Here is a 23931-nt window from a genome sequence, read left to right as displayed (position 1 = left end):
TAGTAGGGTCCTGTGGCTCAGAGTCTTTCAAAAGTTTTCACTCAAAATTTAAGCTAAAATTGGGGTAACATCTGAAGGCTTGAAGGGGGAAGAATCTGTTTTCAAGCTCAAGTACATGGCTGTTGGCACAATTTCGTTCCTTTGAGGCTTTTGGCCAGAGGCTGCTCTTACTTTCTTGCGACTTGTATGTTTGCTTTCTTCTTCCAAGCATGCCAGCTGGGAAGGCAAGAGAGTCTGTTGGGTGTGCTCAGTCACTTCAGTCATATCTGATACTTTGTGACCCCCATGGGCGATAGCCCACCAGCCTCTTCTGTCCATGAGATTTTCCCAGCAAGAATATTAGAGTGGGTTGCCATGCTCTCCTCCAGGACATCTTCCTGATGCAGAGATTGAACCCAAGTCTTCTGCATTGCAGGCAGATTATTTACCACTTGAGCCTCAGGGAAGCACCAGAGAGTCTATTAGTAAGGTGAAAAATAGAATCTTTTGCAACCTAATCATAGAAATGATATCCCATCAGTTTTGCTACATTCTCTTGGTCACTAAATTCAGTCTATACTTAAGGAGGAGGGATTACAGAACAGCGTGAGTAACAGGTGGTAGTGGTGATTTAGGTGCTAGGTTGTGTCCCACTCTTTGTGACCCTATGGACTGTAAACTGCCAGGCTCCTCTGTCCATGGGATTTCCCAGGCAAGAACACTGGACTGGGTTGCCATTTCCTTCTCCAGTGAAGTAAAGGTTATCAGGCACCTACTGCAAATTTTGACATTTTTAAGGAAAAATTAATCCCTTATCTGTAGATTCTACGAGTGAGACCAAGTTTTGTGTGTTTTTTAATCTTCTTGTTGTTTATTGTTGTATCCTATGGCACCCCACTCCAATACTCTTGCCTGGAAAATCCCATGGATGGAGGAGCCTGGTAGGCTTCAGTCCATGGGGTCGCAAAGAGTCGGACACGACTGAAGCGACTTCACTTTCACTTTTCACTTTCATGCATTGGAGAAGGAAATGGCAACCCACTCCAGTGTTCAGTCTATGGGGTCCCACAGAGTCGGACATGACTAAAGTGACTTAGCAGTAGCAGTAATGACAATTAAGAATACCTGAAACATCCTACAAAACATAAAAGAATGAAGTAGATATAAATAACTTATAGATGTCTCAGAGATATCTTCAGTTCAGTTCAGTCACTCAGTCGTGTCTGACTCTTTGCGACCCCATGAACCACAGCACCCCAGGCATCCCTGTCTATCACCAACTCCTGGAGTCCACACAAACCTATGTCCATTGAGTCGGTGATGCCATCCTCATCTTATCCTCTGTAGTGCCCTTCTTCTCCTGCCCTCAATCTTTTCCAACATCAGGGTCTTTTCAAATGAGTCAACTCTTCGCATCAGGTGGCCAAAGTATTGGGGTTTAAGCTTCAAAATCAGTCCTTCCAATGAACACCCAGGACTGATCTCCTTTAGGATGGACTGATTGGATCCCCTTGCAGTCCAAGGGACTCTCAAGAGTCTTCTCCAACACCATATTTCAAAAGCATCAATTCTTCGGTGCTCAGCTTTCTTTGTAGTCCAACTCTCCATCTATACATGACCACTGGAAAAACCATAGCCTTGACTAAATGGACCTTTGTTGACAAAGTAATATCTCTGTTTTTTAATATGCTGTCTAAGTTGGTCATAACTTTCCTTCCAAGGAGTAAGTGTCTTTTAATTTCATGGCTGCAATCACCATCTGCAGTGATTTTGGAGCCCCAAAAAATAGTCAGCCACTGTTTGCACTGTTTCCCCATCTATTTGCCATGAAATGATGGGATCGGATGCCATGATCTTAGTTTTCTGAATGTTGAGCTTTAAGCCAACTTTTTCAGTCTCTTCTTTCACTTTCATCAAGAGGCTCTTTAGTTCCTCTTCACTTTCTGCCATAAGGGTGGTGTCATCTGCATATCTGAGGTTATTGATATTTCTCCTGGCAATCTTGATTCCAGCTTGTGCTTCTTCCAGCCCAGCGTTTCTCATGATGTACTCTGCATATAAGTTAAATAAGCAAGGTGACAATATACAGCCTTGACATACTCCTTAAAGACACATAAACACAAACTTTTTGATATGTAACTTTCTTTTTATTAATGATCTCCTTTTTGATAAATATAATGCCCCCTTTCTCCTTGCTTATCCTTCTTGTACTTCATATTAGTCAACATGCTTCCAGTTCAAAATGATTTTTTTCTTGGCTCAGTTCCATGATTTTCTTTGCTTGGCATGTTTTAGGTCACTTATGTCCACTCTAGCTAATTGCTTCGTTATTCTGTTTTACTTTAGAATAAAAAATTCTTTAAAATATTGTCTACCTTTAATGTCCCTAAAATCTCCCCTCCTTTTACTTCTTGCAGCAACTCCATTTAGGCATTTATCCCAACCACTCACCTCTTAACAAGGTCATCTGTTACTTTCATGTTACTAAATTTGGTACCAACATGGGCACATGTTGGTAAAGTTTTGGTTTTCTCCTTAGAATATCTATCTCAGAATTTAATCCAGTTAATAACTTTTTGGAAACATTTTCCTTACATGACTACCAGGAAACTGCTGTCTTTTGGATATCCAAATAATTAAGTGGCCACTGACTTTCCATCTCCTTTGCTGGTTCTCATTCATCTTGGAGATTGACTCTTAACTTTTCTTCTTTCTGTCTACATTTATTCACTAAGGAATCTCATTTCAGTGTTGTTGTTTCATATACTGTGTTACACTAACCACTTCTAATATTCAGTCTTCAGGATAGACCATTACCCTAAACTACAATATTGTACACTGTGGCATTTTCATTTATATGTCTACATCTCAAATTTAACATCCAAAAGTAATTCTGATTTCCCTCCAAACCTGCTTCTCCCAGTCTTCTCCATTTCATAGGATGTAACTCCATTCTTCTAGGTTTTACAGTCAAAACTGTTAGTCATCTTCAACTTTTGTTTATTTCATTACATAAACTAAAACACCAAAGAACCACATTTACTCTGTCTTTAAAATCCATCTGGAATCATTTCACTCTCTCCCATCTTTATGCTATGTCATTCATCTCCTAGTTTATTACATGTGTATGCTTTAGTTGCTCGGTTATGTCTGACTCTTTGAGACCCCATGGACTGTAGCCCACCAGGCTCCCCTATCCATGGAATTTTCCAGGCAAGAATACTGGAGAGGGTTGCCATTCCCTTCTCCAAGGGATCTTCCCAACCCAAGGATCAAACCTGAGCCTCCTGCATTGCTGGCAGATTCTTTACTGCCTGAGCTACCAGGGAAGACTTTGGGCTTCCCTGGTGGCTCAGACGGTAAAGTTTATTATAATGCCTTCCTAATGCACGTATCTACTTTCATTCTTGCTTTCTATTTTTTTTTTTTTTAATTTTTGATACAACAGCTAGCATGAGATTGTTAAAATGTAAGTTAGTTGATGTCACGCTTTGGCTCAAATACCTCTCTGATTTCCAGTGTCTCCAGGGTAAAACCTAAAAGACATGAAGTTACTTACCAGATTCTACAGGACCCAGCCACCTCTGTGCTTCACCCTTTCCTCTCTTCTCCTGACACTCTGCTCCAGCCAAGATGACCTCTTTACTTTTTCCTTAGGGCCATTTCACCTGCTCTTTGTTCTGTCTGGTACAGAATAGTTCAGTTGGCACCCAGAAATTTGTAAGCCTTGTTCCTTCCTTTTCGTTGCATCTTTATTCAAATATCATCTTTTAAAATAGCTCTTCTCTAGTCTCCCCTAAATACAAATGAACAAATTAAGAAAACCACCATTTCAGTCCACACTCCTTTTCTCTTACCCTAATTTAATTTTCTCCATACAACTTATCACCATGTGCTATACTCTGCATTTTCCTTTTGTTTGTCATCTCCTTAGAGTGTTCTGTTGTCGCCTATGTTTAGATCTTGATTCCCATGATTCTATTAACTGTAAGAACATAATAAAATTTCAGTAAATATGTGTTAACTGAATGCACAAATGAGATAGCTATGAGATAAATGAGATAGTTAAAGACTTTTTTTTTTTACTTCCAGGCTTATAATACACTGATGCATACTTGTGTATTTTCTCATTATCTCATCATATATCTTGAAGTGTTACTTAGTCATTTGTTCTAGCATATCTTAGGGCCACTCTAGATATGAATTATTCCAAGTTGAACCCATCATCACCTTCTTCTCAAATTGACTCCCATTTCCATTGACCCTACCACTATTTTTTATACTTACTTAAAAGAACAAGTTACCTCTTTTTAATAGAGAAGAGACTTTTAAAATTTTTGTTCACATTTAATTTTAATTTTTTTTAGTTTATATTGGAGTCTAGTTGATTAACAATGTTGTGTTAGCTTCAAGTGTATAGCAAAATGCTTCAGGTGTATCTATATTCTTTTTAAAATTATTTTTCCATTTAGGTTATTGCAGAATATTAATCAGCATTCCCTGTACCATATATATAGTAGGTCCTTGTGAGTTATCTAGTTTATATATAGTAGTGTGTACATGGGGCTTTCCAGGTGGTGCTAGTGGTAAAGAACCCTCCTGCCAATGCAGGAGATGTAAGAGACTGGATTCCATCCCTGGGTCAGGAAGATCCCCTGGAGAAGTGCATGGCAACCTACTCCAGGATTCTAGCCTAGATAATCCTACGGACAGAGGAGCCTGACAGGCTATACAGTCCATAGGGTTGTAAAGAATCGAACACAACTGAAGAGATTTAGCACACACACAGTGTGTACATGTTAATACCGAATTCCTAATCTACCACATCCCTGTTAGTAGTAAACATTTATCTAGGCTGAGAATACATTTTCTCTGGATCCTTTATTTACCCTATGACCCTTCATGTAAGTCAACATTTTCTGAAGTGTTTTCTCCACGGTGGGTGTGATGTTCTCATCTTTTTTCCATGTGTGCAAGCACATGTTCCCCAGGCCTTTCAATGCTCTGGCCTCACCCCACTGTATCCACCACACCTCTCCCACTGATTCTGCAGTAATTCCACACCAGCCTTCTTTAAATAGAAGCTTCATTATTTCATGCTCCTAGTCACAACTTTCAGCAGCTTCCTATTTTCTATAGCATCAAGTCTATAGACTTTCTCACAGCCCTGATTTACCTTATTTATTATCTACTGCCAAATACATACCCTCAAGCCAGCAATAGTAACATGATTAAGACATGGCTCTTACCCTGAAGGAGCTCGGATTTTCTGTAACAATTATAGTTCCTTCATCTCAACACTCTTTTGTGTTGTCCACTCTTATTTCATGGGTAATAGACTTGTTCCATGGCTAGACTATAAATGCTTTTTAGTTAGGGGTCATGACTTGTATTTTCTTTATTATGTCATACTTCCCCTTACATTGTTTCTGGCACTAGTGTTTGTAAAAGACACACATGTCAATGGTTTAATTATAAGATATTAAAGATTTATTAAAATAATATCATTGATTTCAGAGATTAATACATATATGACTGTTAATCATAGTGAAAGACATTTTTAAAATTTAATTAGATGTAACAATATCTTATATTCAAAATTGACCACTTAGGTTTCAACTTAGAGAACATTTTCCCTGGAAAGTATTTCTTTGATTCCTCAACTTTGAATCAGGTAGCCCTTCTTTATTCTGCCTTTCTGTAGCAGCTTTCCTTGCCTCTATCTCTAAATTGACTCTATCTCTGATCACATTGAAATTGCCTGTTTCCTTTTATATCTCTCTTACTGCATTGCAAGGTATTTGAGGGGAGAGCTATGCTTCACTTACTGTTTTCTTATTAAAACTTCATGGAAGGCCTGGCACAGTAGAGCTGTACAGTGAATAGAAAAGTAATGGTGTTTCTTTTGTATACATTTGCCTTACAGAACAAATAAAGTACATATAAATAAAATGCTTTATTTTAAGTATAGCACATGCAAATGTCTCTCTGAAGTGTTTGATGAAACATGGCAAAAGTTAAACTGAAAATGAAGCTATATGAGTGTGTGTATGTAATATAAATATGTATGAAATTATATGTAATTTTATATGTGCGAATATATATGAGATTATATTTGAAAAATGCCATAAACTTTCAAATTTTTACATGAAATGTGTATTAATTATGAATTTTAAAAATTAAAATTATGATTATTACTTAAATTTAACCAATAACTAATGGTATACTTTTGCTATGCCTGTATATAAAGCATAGGCTAATATTGAAAGAATTAAAATATTCCAGAAACAGTTTTCTTAATGTACCTTCCTAACTTCAAGGTTATTTGTTGGTTTGTTGGCTGGAGAAGGCAATGGCACCCCACTCCAGTTCTCTTGCCTGGAAAATCCCATGGATGGAGGAGTCTGGTAGGCTGCAGTCCATGGGGTCGCTAAGAGTCAGAAACAACTGAGCGACTTCACTTTCACTTCTCACTTTCATGCATTGGAGAAGGAAATGGCAACCCACTCCAGTGTTCTTGCCTGGAGAATCCGAGGGATGGGGGAGCCTGGTGGGCTGCTGTCTATGGGGTTACACAGAGTGGGACACGACTGAAGCGACTTAGCAGCAGCAGCAGCAGTTATATGCCTTAACTTTGCAGCCTCAATTCTCAATAAATTAAACTTATTTTTAAAAGATCTCAAATTATGTATAATGTAACTAAGAAAAAATATATCTATATGCTTAATACACTATTCTAGATCAGATAAACTTGGAAAAGTGGCATTGGGAACTACTGCTAGATAAAAGGAAAAAAACAGTAATTTGTTGATCTCTTTAGCTTTCAGTCTCTATAAATCTCTTTCCCTGCATTTCTATTCAATCTCTCTGTTTATACATACACACACACACACACACACACAAGCTCTAAAAACTCTATTGGAACTACCAAGTAATCTACTTTCTATGCCTGCACTGGGTTTCCCTGGATCCTTTCTATGAGTACTTGTTTAGCTCTCATTTCCCTTGTGAACAGAGGTTAGGTTCAACTTTTATTCAGTCTCTACTTGAATTAAATTGCTTATTTAATGTTATTTTAAAGATAGAAATGTTTATCTTTTCCCTACAAGTCTTACTTATGAACTACTCCATTATGATAGACAATGAGAAAATAATCACCAATTCCTTCTAACAATTAATTTGTATTGATTTTTAAGTATCCATTGCTGTTTACATCAAAACTTGAACTATTTTTCCACAACCTATAGAGCTGCTTTTATATTTGCCTAATAAAACTAACATTCAGAAAACGAAGATCATGGCATCTGGTCCCATCACTTCATGGGAAATAGATGGGGAAACAGTGGAAATGGTGGCTGACTTTATTTTTTGGCCTCCAAAATCACTGCGGATGGTGACTGCAGCAATGAAATTAAAAGACGCTTACTCTTTGGAAGAAGAGTTATGACCAACCTAGATAGCATATTCAAAAGCAGAGACACTACTTTGCCAACAAAGGTCCGTCTAGTCAAGGCTATGATTTTTCCAGTGGTCATGTATAGATGTGAGAGTTGGACTGTGAAGAAAGCTGAGCGATGAAGAATTGACGCCTTTGAACTGTGGTGTTGGAGAAGACTCTTGAGAGTCCCTTGGACTGCAAGGAGATCCAACCAGTCCATTCTGAAGGAGATCAGCCCTGGGATTTCTTTGGAAGGAATGATGCTAAAGCTGAAACTCCAGTACTTTGGCCACCTCATGCGAAGAGTTGACTCATTGGAAAAGACTCTGATGCTGGCAGGGATTGGGGGCAGGAGGAGAAGGGGACAACAGAGGATGAGATGGCTGGATGGCATCATTGACTCGATGGACGTGAGTCTGAGTAAACTCTGGGAGTTGGTGATGGACAGGGAGGCCTGGCGTGCTGCAATTCATGGGATCGCAAAGAGTTGGACACGACTGAGTGACTGAACTGAACTGAACTGAATAAAACTGTATACTTATTTTTAACCTAGATTCAAATATTTTTTCCACAATCTGACATGTTCCTTCCTTCTGTCTCTACATCTCTTTTTCTTTCCCCCATCCCTGCCTCAGGGTTGCTTCTGTAGTCATCCATAAGTTCTTGCAGTGTTTTTCCTTGTCAATACCTACCAAGATGAGCTACCATATATAAAATGATATGTACCAAAACACTTTATAAAATAGTAAAATCCTTGCTGCTGCTGCTGCTAAGTCGCTTCAGTCGTGTCCCACTCTGTGCGACCCCATAGACGGCAGCCCACTAGGCTCCTCTCTCCCTGGGTTTCTCCAGGCAAGAACACTGGAGTGGGTTGCCATTTCCTTCTCCAATGCATGAAAGTGAAAAGTGAAAGTGAAGTCACTCAGTCGTGTCCGACTCTTAGTGATCCCATGGACTGCAGCCTACCCGGCTCCTCTGTCCATGGGATTTTTCCAGGCAAGAGTACTGGAGTGGGGTGCCATTGCCTTCTCAGTAAAATCCTTGAGTAGATGTTATTACTCATTATTTTTACCATCTGGATCTTTGAGCTTATTTATATCCCACATTTTGTGCTAAAAATCTCATTTCCTTTATCTCTCATATTTAGAAATTCTTTGAACATTATCCAGCAGTCATTAGAGCCTTTGGCTTTAAGCATAACTGACCCAAAGTATGCCATTCCACCCACTCCTTTTGGAGGAAAATAATTCACTTTCTGAGAGTGGAGTCTGCTATGGTGGGTGATCCCCTAGATGGTGTCACCCTTCAGTAACCATAATTTACCACTTTACTTCCCCTTTAAGAAAGAAGTTGCAATCAGCATGGTTAAACAGCAACATAATGCATTTCTTTTGAATACTGGCAAAAATATATTCCTAGCTGGAGCCTGAAATCTCAGGGTGCAAACTACCCAGTTCACTGACAGCTGACGTCACTTACACCACTTGGTATGCAAATCCATATGCTATCAATGCAAAAGACTAAATTATTTTCTGAGAAGCTGTGTTGTTTCTTAACCAGCTCTGTAACACAGTGAAGATTTTAAACATGAAACGTCAAATGTACTAATATGTGTTTGTTTCCTGATGTTGTATATTTCACATTACAACTCTTTGTGAGACCTAATTATTTTCAGAGTATTTCCCCTTTTTCCTTTAATGAAATATTCAAGAAAAATAACCCTGTTTATAGCATGTTAAATCTTTATCATCTTTATGTTTATCAAAAGTGTATAAGGCATGTCTGGGGATAACCCTGCAGGACTCAAAAGCCTGTGGCAGGTTTTAGAGAATCATCTGCTGCCTCCTGAGCTGGAAGGATTTGCAGGCCAGAGCTCAGGAAGTTGCCATGGCTTGAGGGCAAAGCAGGCTTTTGCAGATAAACCTTAAGTCACAGATTCTACCTTTTGGAGCCAGATATCATTTTGTGGATTAATTAATACTTGTGAGGGCTTTAAGGATGAAAGACATTGTGAGCATACAGCATTTCTTATGTTAAAACAAAGGACAGCCTCTTTGTGGGGAATCATGCTATTGATTAGGCTGTGCTTTCCTTAAATTGCAAAAAAAATTACCAAAAGCTCTTTAGTCTTTCAAAATTCTACTTTGTTAAGATAAAAATTAGGTTTTTGGAAAAAGCACTCTCCCAAATCTTCAAGATGTTAGTATATTAATAATGCTATATAATTTAAGAACCCTTATACAAACCATCTCCAAGTTTTCATTGTTTTATGTGCCCTTCCTTTACTCAAACAGGAGTGTTTTTTTATTTTTATTTTTTTCATTTAAAAAGTGTTATCGGCATATAGATTTTACAGTGTTGTGTAGGAGTGTGTTAACTCCAATATTTGGCCTCCAATGAGGCCATCCCTGTGCTAGGTTTGGGTGTGATATGATATGCTAAATAGTCATGTCCTTTTCTGGAGGGCCTGTCAGGCCAGAGGTGAAGAGAAATATTAAACAAAGAAAGAAAGTCATAATTCTATAAATGCCAATTACACAACATGCTATGACAGCAGACAAACAAGTTTCTATGAGAGAGGGAGAGCCTACTTTGGATTAAGTATTTATAAAAGCACAATTTGAAAGAGCCATTTAAATTGAGATTTACAGGGTGAATAGAGCTTGTTAAGCAAATAACTGGAAGGATGCTGCAAACAGAAGGACTAGCAAGTACAGAGGTCTGGGAGTCAGAACAAAGTTGTTAATATTGGAAAAACTGCATGAATGCTGCACTGACTAGAAAAGAAAGAAAGAAAGTGAAGTTGCTCAGTCGTGTCTGACTCTTTGTGACCCCATGGACTATAGCCTACCAGGCTCCTCCGTCCATGGGATTTTCCAGGCAAGAATACTGGAGTGGGGTGCCATTTCCTTCTCCAGGAGAACTTCCTGACCCAGCTCTTGAACCCGGGTCTCCTGCATTGTAGGCAGATGCTGTACGGTTTGAGCCACCAGGGAAGTGGTAGACTGACTAGGGATATAAATCTGGAAATGTGGGTAGAGGGAGACAGTTCTCAGATAATGGTAAGGAGTTCAGAAGCCATTAAAATACAAAAACAGGTTACAGTAACTTTTCCCATCCAGGCCTACATTTGAAATTCATTTAACTCTACAGAAGAGAAGAACATTCACACAACAACAATGAAAAAGGTTATTAACATTGAGCAATCTTGTTTTCCCTATTGCCTTGACCAAAACTAGTTATAACAAAACAATTGAATTATGCTAATAAATTTCCCAGACAGTAACCAGGAAGGCCATTCTCACTGAATCCCAATAACAGTTAAAGAAAGAACACCATATTTGTATCAATGGCACAAAGAAATAGAATTCAGGGAAGAAGAGAGAAAAAAAAGGAAGGGAAAGGAGATGCATTTGTACAGGAAAAGCTCCAAAAGACTGAATTTCTTGAGACAGAAAGAAGTGCCCTCATCAGCCTGTTTCCCAAATAGAACCTGGATTTTTATGGTGGTGACCAAATGAAACACACTGGTTACAAGATGAAAGGCTAAGGGGGTTCTTAAACATCAAATGCTAGCTTATTCAAGATGATATTTTGATGAGTTAAGGGTAAATAAATCAGAGACATGTGGGTAAAATTTCCCTTGAAATACACAGGGGTTTAAGATGATGGGGAAATGCATTTGGCAAAACATAATATGTACTTTGCCAAACCCAACATTTGAAAACCGGTTCAAGACATTCAGCAGAGCCCCAGAGCACAACATATACTCTTATCCTGAGAGCAAAAGAAGGAGAAAACCCATGAAAGCAATGTACAATACACACTGCAGGGTATAAATAATTTGCATTCAGCAAACCATGCCTAACTTTAAGACCTGAAGTCAAGACCAGCTTTTCCAGATCTTTAAGCATGCTTAATTACTCCTTTATAGGCACTGCTCATGTATGACACAGCATCCTTTTTCTTCTATTCTCCTTTCATGTAATTATTGTTTTCAACTTGAAAATTTTGGTTTACCACTTTTTAAAAGTATGTACACACTTAATTATGTATCTTTGTTACACAGAGATTTTATATTTCATGTCTCCAAGAGCATCATAGTTCATTTTCCAACTATATGTGAGATGGCCCTAAAATTGAAGTGAAGTGAAGTAGCTCAGTCATGTCTCTTTGCGACCCCGTGGACTGTAGCCTACCAGGCTCCTCCCTCCATGGACTTCTCCAGACAAGAATACTAGAGTGGGTTGCCATTTAAAATTAAGCATTTATATTTTAAATTAGTACTTTATATGATATAAAGATAAGCTACATTTTGAAGGTGATTTTTTTCCCTTTATTTTGTTTTTGTTCCCCTACAAGACCACACACACGGTCAGCAGATCTGATGTAGCAAGAAAGCTAGAGTCAATACATAAATAACTGGAAACTGAGAAGAAAAAAATGTAAGCAGTGAATCCCAAAGAGGAAAGTAGAGCAAGAGAGGGAAAGCCAGTGGAGTTCTGTAATGACTAAGTTCTAGAGATTGACTGTACATTAGGGTGATTATACCGGTTAATAAGGCTGTGTTGTACACTGAAAATTTGCTAAGAGAGTTGACCTTACATGCTCTCACCACAGAAAAATCTTCAAAAGTAACTATGTGAGGAAGTGGATATGTTAAGTAGCTTGACTATAGTAATCGTTTCACTGTTGTTGTCTGTTATTTTTTAGTCACTAAGTCATGTCCAGCTCTTTGCAACCCCATGGACTGTAGCCCTCCAGGCTCCTCTATCCATGGAGTTTCCCAGGCAACAATTTTGGAGTGAGTTGCTGTTTCCTTATCCAAGGGATCTTCCTGACTCAGGGATTGAACACACACCTTCTGCATTGCAGGGAGATTCTTTACCACTGAGCCACCAGGGAAGCCCAAACATTTCATTATGTATATGTAAATCAAAATATCATGTTGTACACATTAAATATATACATTTTTTATTTTAAAGACAGAAACAAAAAAATAATTTTAAAAAGAAAGCCATTGGAAAAAGTACACAACATTTCTATTTCTGTGAGTAGTGGAAAAGTTAAGAGATTTAAAAAGGAAGAGAAACGTCATTGGGGGTAATATGATGTAACCAGATATCCTCCTTCTGTGCTTTATAATAGAAATTATCAAAAACAAGATTATCAGCAAAGTACTTTGATCAACTGAAAGTTCAGAAAAAAATATAACGTCTAATTACTAAATTGGAAAAGCGTTAAATGCAAAATCTGTTTGAAAATTATAGTAGCTCATGTGTGTAGTTATGGAGATTCGATACAAAGTTCTCCCAGGAAGCAGGTTAGTCATACAGAAAGTTTCACGGGTGCCACTACTTTGGAGGGTTCTCTCCAGTTCAGGCCTGAGGCTTGTCTCAGTTCGGTGGATCTTGATAGATTACATGTATCAATATTACCAGTGTTTACAGAGATGATGAACATTTACCTAGGGTTTCCTTGGTAGCTCAGTGGTCAAGAATCCTCCTGCTAACGCAGATGTGGGTTCTATCTGTGGGTCCAGAAGTTCCCCTGGAGAAGGAAATGGCAACCCACTCCGGTATACTTGCCTGGGAAATCCCATAGACTGAGGAGCCTACTGTCTGTGGGCTACAGTCCATAGGGTCACAAAACAGTCAGACACAACTTGGCAAATAAACAACAATGGGATTACCTCACATAATGAAATTTCTAAGAGTCTGCTGTATAAACTTGAAATCTGATTTATTAATTTGTAATGGTGCATATACTGATGTTGACTATGGTCCATCACATTCTGTGTGAGAGGACCGAGGAAGCTGAATTAGGAGTCAGAAGATTGCCAGTGAACACAGGAATCAGAACAAAGGAGAAAAGAGCAACCACTCACATATATCAGCAGAGCGAAGGCTCTATGTTTCTGGTACTGAACATCAGTCTTTTCTCGTAAAAATGCGCTGAAAGTTTTAGATTCAATGTATTTTCATTTATAAACATGTATTTCAACAGGACTCTTGTACTGGTGTAGATAAAACTCTATTGTTTTCAATTCTACTTATTTTATCTGAGAACTATTTTATCTTATTTTATAAGATAAAGATATAAGAACTTATTTTATCTGAGAACTGAAGACTTCACATAAAAAAAATTGCAGTGTCTGTAGTTATGGTTACAGTCTGGTCTTTCTGCCTGACTGTTAGCATTAATCACAGGTTGTCTTCTGCTCTCTTGCCTTGTGTCTGGCTTCCAACTTAGGCTGATAAACAGGTGCTATCTGGATATCCCACCACCATTCATTCTTTTCATATGTATCTCAGCACAGTTGTGTCTGCTGAGTACTCCCTCACTGCTAGCAGACTGGCTGGCATCCAATCTGGACAAATTGCTGATCTTTCCTGCCACTTAACATTAAATAGGGCTTCTGAGGAACGTTGAACAAATAGCACAAGAAGCCAGATTCAGCATCTAAAGACTGGTTGATGTTTCTAAGTATATGGTTTAGGAAATGCTACAACTTTAAAGAACTTCAAGCTGGCCTGGAACTTGGCATGTGGTACCCCAAAGTGAAAGACAATGAACATTTCAGTTGTTCAGTAGTGTCTCTTTGTGGCCTCATGGACTGTACCTCACCAGTCTCCTCTGTCCATAGAATTCTCAGGCAAGATTATTGGAATGGGTAGCCATTCTTTTCCCCAGGATATCTTCCCAACCCAGGGACTGAACCCAGGTCTCCCGCATTACAGGCCGATTCTTTGCCATCTGGTCCACCAGGGAAACACACGCCTAAACCTAAACATAATTTTGTAAATTACCAGAGGCAAGACCATGTGGGTCCTAGACGACCAACTTAGTCCACTGTAATTCATAGATTACTGTCCATTCAAACCATGGGATTAACATAAAAGAGGAATAAGTAATTAAAATAATTAATATGGTACCATACATAAACCCACATGCAAAATACAGAGCAATCTTCTGCTTGCCCTAAAACTTCTTTTGGCTCCTATGAGCCTCCTGGAATAAGTGATTCCTAGTGCCTGGAACATGAAAAAGTATTTCAAAATATGATGACAAGGAATTATAAAGTAATAAAGTATATTAATGGAAACTTTGCTTTTCAGCATGGGACTTGAATAATGCAGTGCTTTCAGTATAGGAAACCTGACTGGAATTTTCTATTCCAGGACAAAAGCTGTTCTCATCTCGGAGGTAACTGGAGGCAAGTAGGGTATCCATTCCCTCCAAAAGAGGAATAGGAGTATCTTGAAATGTGATCTCACAATGATATAAACCGCAATAAGATTAAGGTTGTCCTATTAGTCTTTGTGGGCCTTCCCCAGTGGCTTGGCGGTAAGAATCCACTTGCAATGCAGGAGACAAGGGTTTGATCCCCAGGTCGGATAGATCCCCTGGAGAAGGGCATGGCAACCCTCTCTAGTACGCTTGCCTAGAGAATCCCATGGACAGAGGAATCTGGCAGACTGCAGCCCATAGGGTCACACAGAGTCAGACACGACTGAAGCGACGAGGCAGCAGAAACATTAACCTTTGCAGTCCCCTTGTGAGAAGAGCAACTGGTATTTAGTGGAAGGGGGTGTTATTTTAAAATGTATAAAAAAAAGGTTGTATATTAAGTATGAAAGAAACAATGGAGAGAAATGAACAGACATGGGAATAGTTCATGATGGTTGCACATGTATATAATTACATGTAAAATGTATATGCAGATACACAGATATGTAAAAATATGCACTGTAGAAATAAATATAATAGGTAAAAGTACACACTAGAAGGATTACTAGTGTCTCCCAATGACTAGGAAGGCAACTTGGACGTTAGAAGATAATATAAAAGAAGATTCCTTACCTGTTTTCTCTGAGACCTCTGTGTGGACATGCCTAGCAACTCTATTGCATTGATCAAAAGCCATGAAAACTGACTCAGCCTGTTTGATGGCAATGATGTCCATTTATAGAAGCCTAATATGAGAAATCCAGCCCCTGGCCTCAATCTCAGTTATCCTGAAAAGGTCCAGTGCATAGAGGAACATTACTTATTCAAGGAGAGAGAATTTTAAGGTATATAACTCAAGCCAGCTTATGTAGATTTCTCCCTGCAAGAGTATTAGGTTTCTACTTTCACATTTTCTGTCTCTTTTTAGACAAGTGGTCATCAATAATACATCTCTGGGAACTAAATATCCACCTAGTAGCCTTTTAGTGATTTTTCTTTTCTGGGGGGAGGCAATATTCTTAGCTAATAATGTATGCATAAAATTTTATTATGGGTTGAGAGATTTTGTAGGGTTTTGGTAGACAGATTCAGTCTTTTGGTAACTTATTTTCATCAGAAGAAATCTTAAATAAAGTGGTAAATTTTATCTATCATTCGTTCAGTTCACTTCAGTTGCTCAGTCATGTCTGACTCTTTGTGACCCCATGGACTACAGCACACCAGGCTTCCCTGTCCATCACCAACTCCTGGAGCTTGCTCAAACTCATGTCCAGTGAGTCAGTGATGCCATCCAGCCATCAACCATCTATTATTTGTTACACAACAAAATTTCTAAATATACATTCATATAGAAAGGGACATCTTCTGTGATGCTAATTGCTCTTAAAAACATCTCTCTTAATTAATTACTAAATGTATTATATGAATTTAGGGGATAGACAAATAAGATTTTCTGGCACTAAAAGAAGAGACTGTATACATTAGGTGAAAAGGTGATTAAAGCAAATGAATAGACATATCTAAGTACGAAAGCGGCACCACTGAACATCATGATTCTAAAAGTTATCTAAGAGAGCTTCCTTATATTCTTCTAGGCTTATGGAAAATATGCTGAAATAAAAGAAATTCTCTGGAAATGTAGCTATGTGAAAAGTAGTATGCTATGATTATCATAAATCTTCATTATCTTCATTATTTTTTAAAATATGTATTCATCCAATATATGTTGAAAGCTAAGTATTGTGCTACGTATTGTGAATATAATAATAAACAAATCAGAAAAGAACTCACTCATATCAGAGTGAGTCTTGTAAATAGCCAGTTTTTTAACTGATGAAATTTTAGTGGGTTGGGAAAAGTATTAGTCGTTCAGTTGTGTCTGACTCTTTGTGACCCCATGGACCCCCTGTAGCCTGCCAGGCTCCTCTGTCCATGGAATTCTCCAGGCAAGAATACTGGGGTGGGTAGCCATTTCTTTATTCAGGAGATCTCCCTGACCCAGGGACAACTCACTCCCAAATATCTCTCTTTTTTTTTTTTTTCAATTGCATATTTTAATTTTATTTTATTTTTAAACTTTACATAATTGCATTAGTTCTGCCAAACATCAAAATGAATCCGCCACAGGTATACATGTGTTCCCCATCCTGAACCCTCCTCCCTCCTCCCTCCCCACACCATCCCTCTGGGTCGTCCCAGTGCACCAGCCCCAAGCATCCAGTATCGTGCATCGAACCTGGACTGGCATCTCGTTTCTCACATGATATTTTACATATTTCAATGTCATTCTCCCAAATCTTCCCACTCTCTCCCTCTCCCACAGAGTCCATAAAGACTGTTCTATACATCAGTGTCTCTTTTGCTGTCTTGTACACCGGGTTATTGTTACCATATTTCTAAATTCCATATATATGCGTTAGTATACTGTATTTATGTTTTTCCTTCTGGCTTACTTCACTCTGTATAATAGGCTCCAGTTTCATCCACCTCATTAGAACTGATTCAAATGTATTCTTTTTAATGGCTGAGTAATACTCCATTGTGTATATGTACCACAGCTTTCTTATCCATTCATCTGCTGATGGACATCTAGGTTGCTTCCATGTCCTGGCTATTATAAACAGTGCTGCGATGAACATTGGGGTACACGTGTCTCTTTCCCTTCTAAATATCTCTTTTTTTAATCTATCATAATGCATACGTAGTTTTTTTTTTTTTTTTGCTTGTTTGTTTGCTTACCCAGTTTCCTATAAAAATTTAGATAAACATTTAAGCAGCCATTCATTCATCATTTATCTACTCATTTGTTCAAATAATATTTATTATTGTAATTATTGGTGGCAGCAAGTACTCTGTCTGCTGGGAACCCTGATGTGAAAGGAAGAGTCACAGCACAGGTGCAGGTACAACCCAACAAGCCCTATGATAGTGATAACAGCAGAATGAAAAATGAAGATTCAGAAAAGGGCATTTAAAAGGGACTGCAGAGGAAACATGGAAGAACTGTATAACAACAGAGATACATAATACATTTTAAAGTGGATTCAATATATTTGGAAATTTATGTGATGGCAATATGGTGGGAGTGAAGTATTACAGTCAGGAGAAAAGCATGTAGGATGGCACTGAGGGGTATGGTCGTTTCTTAGTAGGCAGCTGACTTCTAAAAGCTTACAGCATATAGGATGGGACACGGGTCAAGGTTGTTGGCAATTCACCAAGATTGTTTCAATCTTGCAGCAAGGGTAAGAACTAGGGATGAGAAGAGTGCAGGACTGTCAGAGGAAGATAGAAATAGGGCACTAAGAAATTAGAACATCTATTGCAGACTTTGATGGGAGTCAGTTCAGTTCAGTCACTCAGTTGTTTCTAACTCTTTGTGACCCTATGAGCTGCAGCATGCCAGACCTCCCAATCCATCGCCAATTGCCCAAGTTTACTCAAACTCATGTCCATTGAGTTGGTGATGCCATCCAGCCATCTCATCCTCTGTCGTCCCCTTCTCCTCCCACCTTCAGTCTTTTCAGGATCAGGGTCTTTTCAAATTAGTCAGCTCTTCACATCAGGTGGCCAAATTACTGGAGTTTCAGCTTCAACATCAGTCTTTCCAATGAATATTCAGGACTGATTTCCTTTAGGATGGACTGGTTGGATGTCCTTGCTGTTCAAGGGACTCTCAAGAGTCTTCTCCAACACAACAGTTCAAAAGCATCAGTTCTTCGGTGCTCAGCTTTCTTTATAGTCCAACTCTCACTTCCATACAGGACTACTGGAAAAACCATAGCTTTGAATAGACAGGCCTTCATTGGTAAAGCAATGTCTCTGCTTTTTAATATGCTCTCTAGGTTGGTCATAACTTTTCTTCCAAGAAGTAAGCGTCTTTTAATTTCATGGCTGCAGCCACCATCTGTGACTGGGATGTCACTGCATCACAACTTACATTCTGTATATATTTACCCTGCTGCTGCCGCTGCTAAGTCAATTCAGTCATGTCCGACTCTGTGCGACCCCAGAGACGGGAGCCTACTAGGCTCCTCTGTCCCTGGGATTCTCCAAGCAAAAATACTGGAGTGGGTTGCCATTGCCTGACAATGCATGAAAGTGAAAAGTGAAAGTGAAGTCGCTCAGTCATGCCCAACTCTTAGCGACCCCATGGACTGCAGCCTACTGGGCTCCTCCGTCCATGGGATTTTCCAGGCAAGAGTACTGGAGTGGGGTGCCATTGCCTTCTCCAATATATTTACCCTAGAACTCAACAAAAATCTCTGTGGAGTGATAAGGAATAGTTGAATCTCTCTTAAGCAATATGCAGTTATATTAACAGTGAAAGCCAATAAATACAAATAGGAAAGGAAGCAAGCCCACCCCATGGAGGAAGATAATGAGATAATGCTGCCACAGTATTTCTTGGTAGCTAGCTGAACAAAATGTATGGAATATTAGGGTTTTAAATTCTTCTCCAGTTTAACCAGCTACCTAGTTCTATTGAATTGTTTGCTTTCACTGGCCTCAGCAGGTACATGGAAGGGGAAGTAGAAATGAGGGGTGAAAAGGAGGAACTTTTCCAAGGATGATAAGTAAAATTAAGGAAGGCATTAAATTTATCTTTGTTTTACCATTTGTAATCAATTTTGTAAGCAAGTGATTTCAATGCCCAGAAGGAAGTGTGAGTAAAGGTGTATCACTATTCAACAAATCATTCACATTACTCTTTGTAATATTTCTTTTGGATACTTAACATCTTGTAATGACTATGATCTTGCAGGCACTTCCCATAAGCTATATATGCATTATTGATGAAGTTCTATGACTGGAAACTTCCATCACTGCAGTGACTGTTGGAAAGCATAGGTTCTTTCAAACTAATAATGTGTATGAGTTTGTCACAGTTTTAATATATGCATTCTTCTTGCAGATGGTTGAGAAAGAAGGTTATCTTCAAAAAGCTAAAATTGCAGATGGAGGAAAGAAACTAAGGTAATAAACTTTTTTTTAATTCACTTGTATATAACTATGCTAGTTCTCCATCTCCTCAATTTGTGTTGCTGTTATTGTTTAGAAAGGTAGGCCCTATGATGCAGGACTAGAATATTCCTCTCTGTTATCACTAAGGTCAACATTATTTTTAATGTAACTATAGGTTTCCAACAAAGCACTACATTTTATTTTATTGCACAGAATATGAATGAACTGCTTCGTGACCCTCTAAAACTTGAAATTAAAAAAATATGCAAAGAAATAAGAAAGTCAGTCAGTTAGTCAGTTCAGTCGCTCAGTCATGTCCGACTCTTTGCGACCCCATGAATCGCAGCACGCCAGGCTTCCCTGTCCACCACCAACTCCCGGAGTTCACTCAAACTCACGTCCATCGAGTCAGCGATGCCATCCAGCCATCTCATCCTCTGTCGTCCCCTTCTCCTCCTGCCCCCAATCCCTCCCAGAATCAGAGTCTTTTCCAATGAGTCAGCTCTTCGCATGAGGTGGCCAAAGTACTGGAGTTTCAGCTTTAGCATCATTCCTTCCAAAGAAATCCCAGGGCTGATCTCCAGGTCTTTATTTCTGTGATTAACAGATTAAAGGGTGAAGGGACTCATTTTGCAGTGTAAAAAATCTCCTATAATACATTGAGAGCATAATTTTTTGAAGGATGGAGGATTTGAGATACATTTGTTGCTCAGTAAAAATCATTTGAGAAAGAAAAATGAGAGAAAAATATCATCTGTTAGATAAAAAGTTGGAAGTTGCTGCATTTGGAGATGAGAGTGGCACAGAGTAGGTGAGAGAAATTAGACAATGCAGGAAGAATTTACTTAGGCGACAGGAAGAAAAAACTTTAATAATAAAAAATGAGGTTGATAGGAGGGTAGTCAAAGATGCTACATATTTTTTTTAATATATGGGCTACTTAGAAGTAAACATCTCTATTTTAGAATGTCCCCTATTTCTTATGTAAGTCTTATTAAATACTTAGTTTTGTGATAGGTTAAATGCAAACTGCAAAGGTACGTAGAAAGTACTCACAGTGGCAGACAAAGCATTTATTCATGACTGTATAGTTAACAATTAAAATCATAAAGGATAAATGTACTAATTAGCTACACAATGGGACACTTATTAATTGTATAATATAGTTTATTACTGGGATGGAACTCTGGCCAACACTAGAAAATGAAGTATGTTATTGTACTTATTTATTTAAAATAAGTAAAATTGGAGAAAACTATCATCCATAATTCCACTACTTAAAATAACTCTTTCAGTTTTAAAGAACAAATTCTATTTTCCATCCATATTGTGTTTTATTCTGGGGTAAGATTTTAAAAGCTCTTTTAAAGAAGAGCATATAAAATATTGTGTTTTATTCTGGGGTAAACAGGGCCTTCAACCTTCTCCTAGACTACTTTTCTGCAGTATCTCTGCAGCCACCCTCCCTTGAAGGTTCAAGGAGCGAGCTACACAGGAGACAAGATCAAATGCAATACTGTTTTCAAAGACTCATCTAGTCCAGGCTGCAGTGGAGAACCTGACTTAATGTGTTAAGTTCTGAAAGAGCAGTAGGGATTCTTTGACTAATCCAACCTAGTGCCAACTTTCCCCTGGACTTCACTCCCAGGTATATTAGCCCGTGGAAGGAGTGTGGAGGGTGCAGCAATAAGCCTTCCCAGGATAAACCAAAGCCCTTTCTTACCTTACCAGCTATGTGGACATCACATCCAAAGAAGGATAGAAAAGGGCTTGTCAAAGTTCCCACTTCAGCCTTTCCCTGGGGCTTGGTAGGAAGGAGGAGGTGATAGCTTTGGTAGGTCTTGGATCCCAGCCTCATGCAAGGAAGAGGAGAAGATCCTAAAAGGGATTCCAAGCAAATTTTGTACAGTGTCCTTGCCATAAGCCCTCCATAAACCATTCTTGTAAAATGTTTTCCTAGAAGGTGGTGTCAAGAAAAATTAAGGGGCAGAACCAGGCCTTTTCCCTCACCAGCTCGCATGAACAGCATATTTTTAGGTAGCTTCAATCAGTGTGTATACCATTTTGTATTTGTTTTGTTTGTTTGTTTAACCAGTTTACATACCATTGATGTGTTCCAGCTTAAATTCATATAAACATTAGTTTGTACTATGTTTCATTGTTATTTCAATCATCTTGCATGAAATTATGCATTCTTTCAGCTTTTTTTCATTTAAAATCATATCCATTTTAGTTTTCCTTTTGTTTTGTTTTTAACCTCAGGTGCACAAATTGAGTTGATTATCCTCTTCAGTGTGTGGCCTTGTATTATCATCTTTCTGGGCAAGACTCCTAGCTGGGCTTACTTTATTCTCAGTCTCCATTCCTCACTTCAATCCTCTGTAGAATATGTGTTCTTCAAATCCAGTCTCCATATATTTATTTGGCTATATGTGTGGCATACTAGAAAACAGCATGTAAGTGAATATGCTCTAAATTGCAGAAGTCTTTCGGGTTATAGGGGCTTCCGTGGTGGCTCAGCAGTAAAGAATCTGCCTGCAATGCAGGAGACGCAGGAGACACGGGAGACATGAGTTCAATCCCTGGGTTGGGAAGATCCCCCGGAGGAGGAAATGACAACCCACTTACTATATTCTTGCCTGAAAACACCCCATGGACAGAGGAGCCTCATGTGCTACAGTCCATGAGGTCGCAAAGAATCAGAGACAACTGAGAGAATGAGCACTTCGGGCTATAAGCCTCATTCTGTTTTGTACTACTTTCATTAAACACTAGTCAATATTAGGGTTATCTATCTACAGCTGTATACTTAAAACAAATTAATTTCTTCCAGCTTTCTACCCATTTTGCCATTGTGTGCACACATCAAATTTTACTTACGCAGTCTTCCAGGAGTGGATACTTAAATTGTCCCTACTCCTTCCATCCCAAACAATATTGCAATAAATGACACATGTATGTCTCCTTACAAATATATTAGGAATTCTCTCTGGGGCATAAACCCAGGTGGCTCAGTGGTAAAGAATCTGCCTGCCAACGCAGCAGACATGGGATCAATCCCTGGGTTGGAAAGAACCCTTGGAGAAGGAAATGGAAACCTACTCCAGTATTATTGCCTGAAAAACCCCATGGACAGAGGAGCCTGGTGGGCTACAGTCCATGGGGTCGCAAAAGAGTTAGACGTGACTTAGTGACTAAACGACACAAAAAGACTGCTTGATGGTAAAGGCACATACAGTTATAAATCCATGCATAACTGAATGCATCAGTTCATATTCTCTTCACAATGCAGAGATCACCCCTCACCACAATCTCATCGGTGTATAGTTTTACTAAATTTCAGTTTTGCAAGTTGATATCTATAGAACATAGAGTTGCTTTTATTAATATTTTTATTCCTCTGGTTGATGTTTCAGTTAAGTATCTCACTTTTCTTTTCTTGTGACAATTTCTAATATGCACCAGGTAGTATACCTTGGTCAACTTTTATATTAAAACTATAAAGACTTTATAGATTAAAAATTGTAGATATAGTCAACATATGTAATAACATATGATATCCTACAATGTTGATGGGACTATAAAGCACCAAGCCATTTCTACATTCCTCTTTTATTACATTTTTAAGTTGACTCAAGTTTATATGAAAATAGTTATAATTGCAGTAAACCTACTATAGCTTGCTTTTATATTTTCTTAACAGAAATTCTAAGCCTAGATGTCTTGAGTAAATCACAAGACCATATTTGTTTTAAAGACTGTTATGTATAGACCTACTGCTTGCCCAAGGAGTCTGTATGTTTTTGTAACTAACAACAGAATGATCAATTTCATCATAACTGAGAAGTTGTGTAGTTTTTAACCCATTGATAATTTAGTAACTATTCAATAGTATACCATAGTTTCTATAATTTGTATTTCTTATGTAAAATTTCTTGCCATGGTCTTGTCCCTATTATCAAGGAACTTTATATCTTTTTATAACTTTTAATGTGTTATAACAATAATAACAGATGCTTATTCTGTGGAGTACTTGGATAGTTGCTTTACCAGTAACACTGAAATAATACTCTAAAACAGGCTATGTTACTGCCATCAATTTTACAAATGGAGAAACTTGGTCCCTTCTACCAACCTCTCCTCCCAATCTTACTCTATGTATAGTTGGTACGTATAGTCAGATTTTAGCTATGTCCTCTGTATGAAGTAGGTTAGATTTTTCCGTCTTGGTAGAAGACGTTTGAGGCCAGGAAGCACAAACTGTCCTTTTATTTCATACCATCAGCCGTACCAAGGGTTTCAACTGTCACTTAATAAAT

The 23931-nt window shown here is 38.4% G+C and overlaps 1 protein-coding gene across 2 annotated transcripts in view; it reads left to right on the top strand.

The window, feature by feature from the left end:
- Nucleotides 1–23931, top strand: part of ARHGAP15 (Rho GTPase activating protein 15) — a 698504-nt gene that overhangs the window by 90627 nt on the left and 583946 nt on the right. For both annotated transcript variants that reach the window (XM_024977977.2, NM_001105003.2), the window contains 1 exon segment: nucleotides 19563–19624. In XM_024977977.2, coding sequence (XP_024833745.1) covers nucleotides 19563–19624 — 62 coding nt within the window.

This window comes from Bos taurus, chromosome 2, assembly GCF_002263795.3.
Source record: "Bos taurus isolate L1 Dominette 01449 registration number 42190680 breed Hereford chromosome 2, ARS-UCD2.0, whole genome shotgun sequence".
Lineage (NCBI taxonomy): Eukaryota > Metazoa > Chordata > Mammalia > Artiodactyla > Bovidae > Bos > Bos taurus.
The sequence above is the reverse complement of the archived record's forward strand: the minus strand, read 5'-3'. Positions and strand labels throughout refer to the sequence as shown.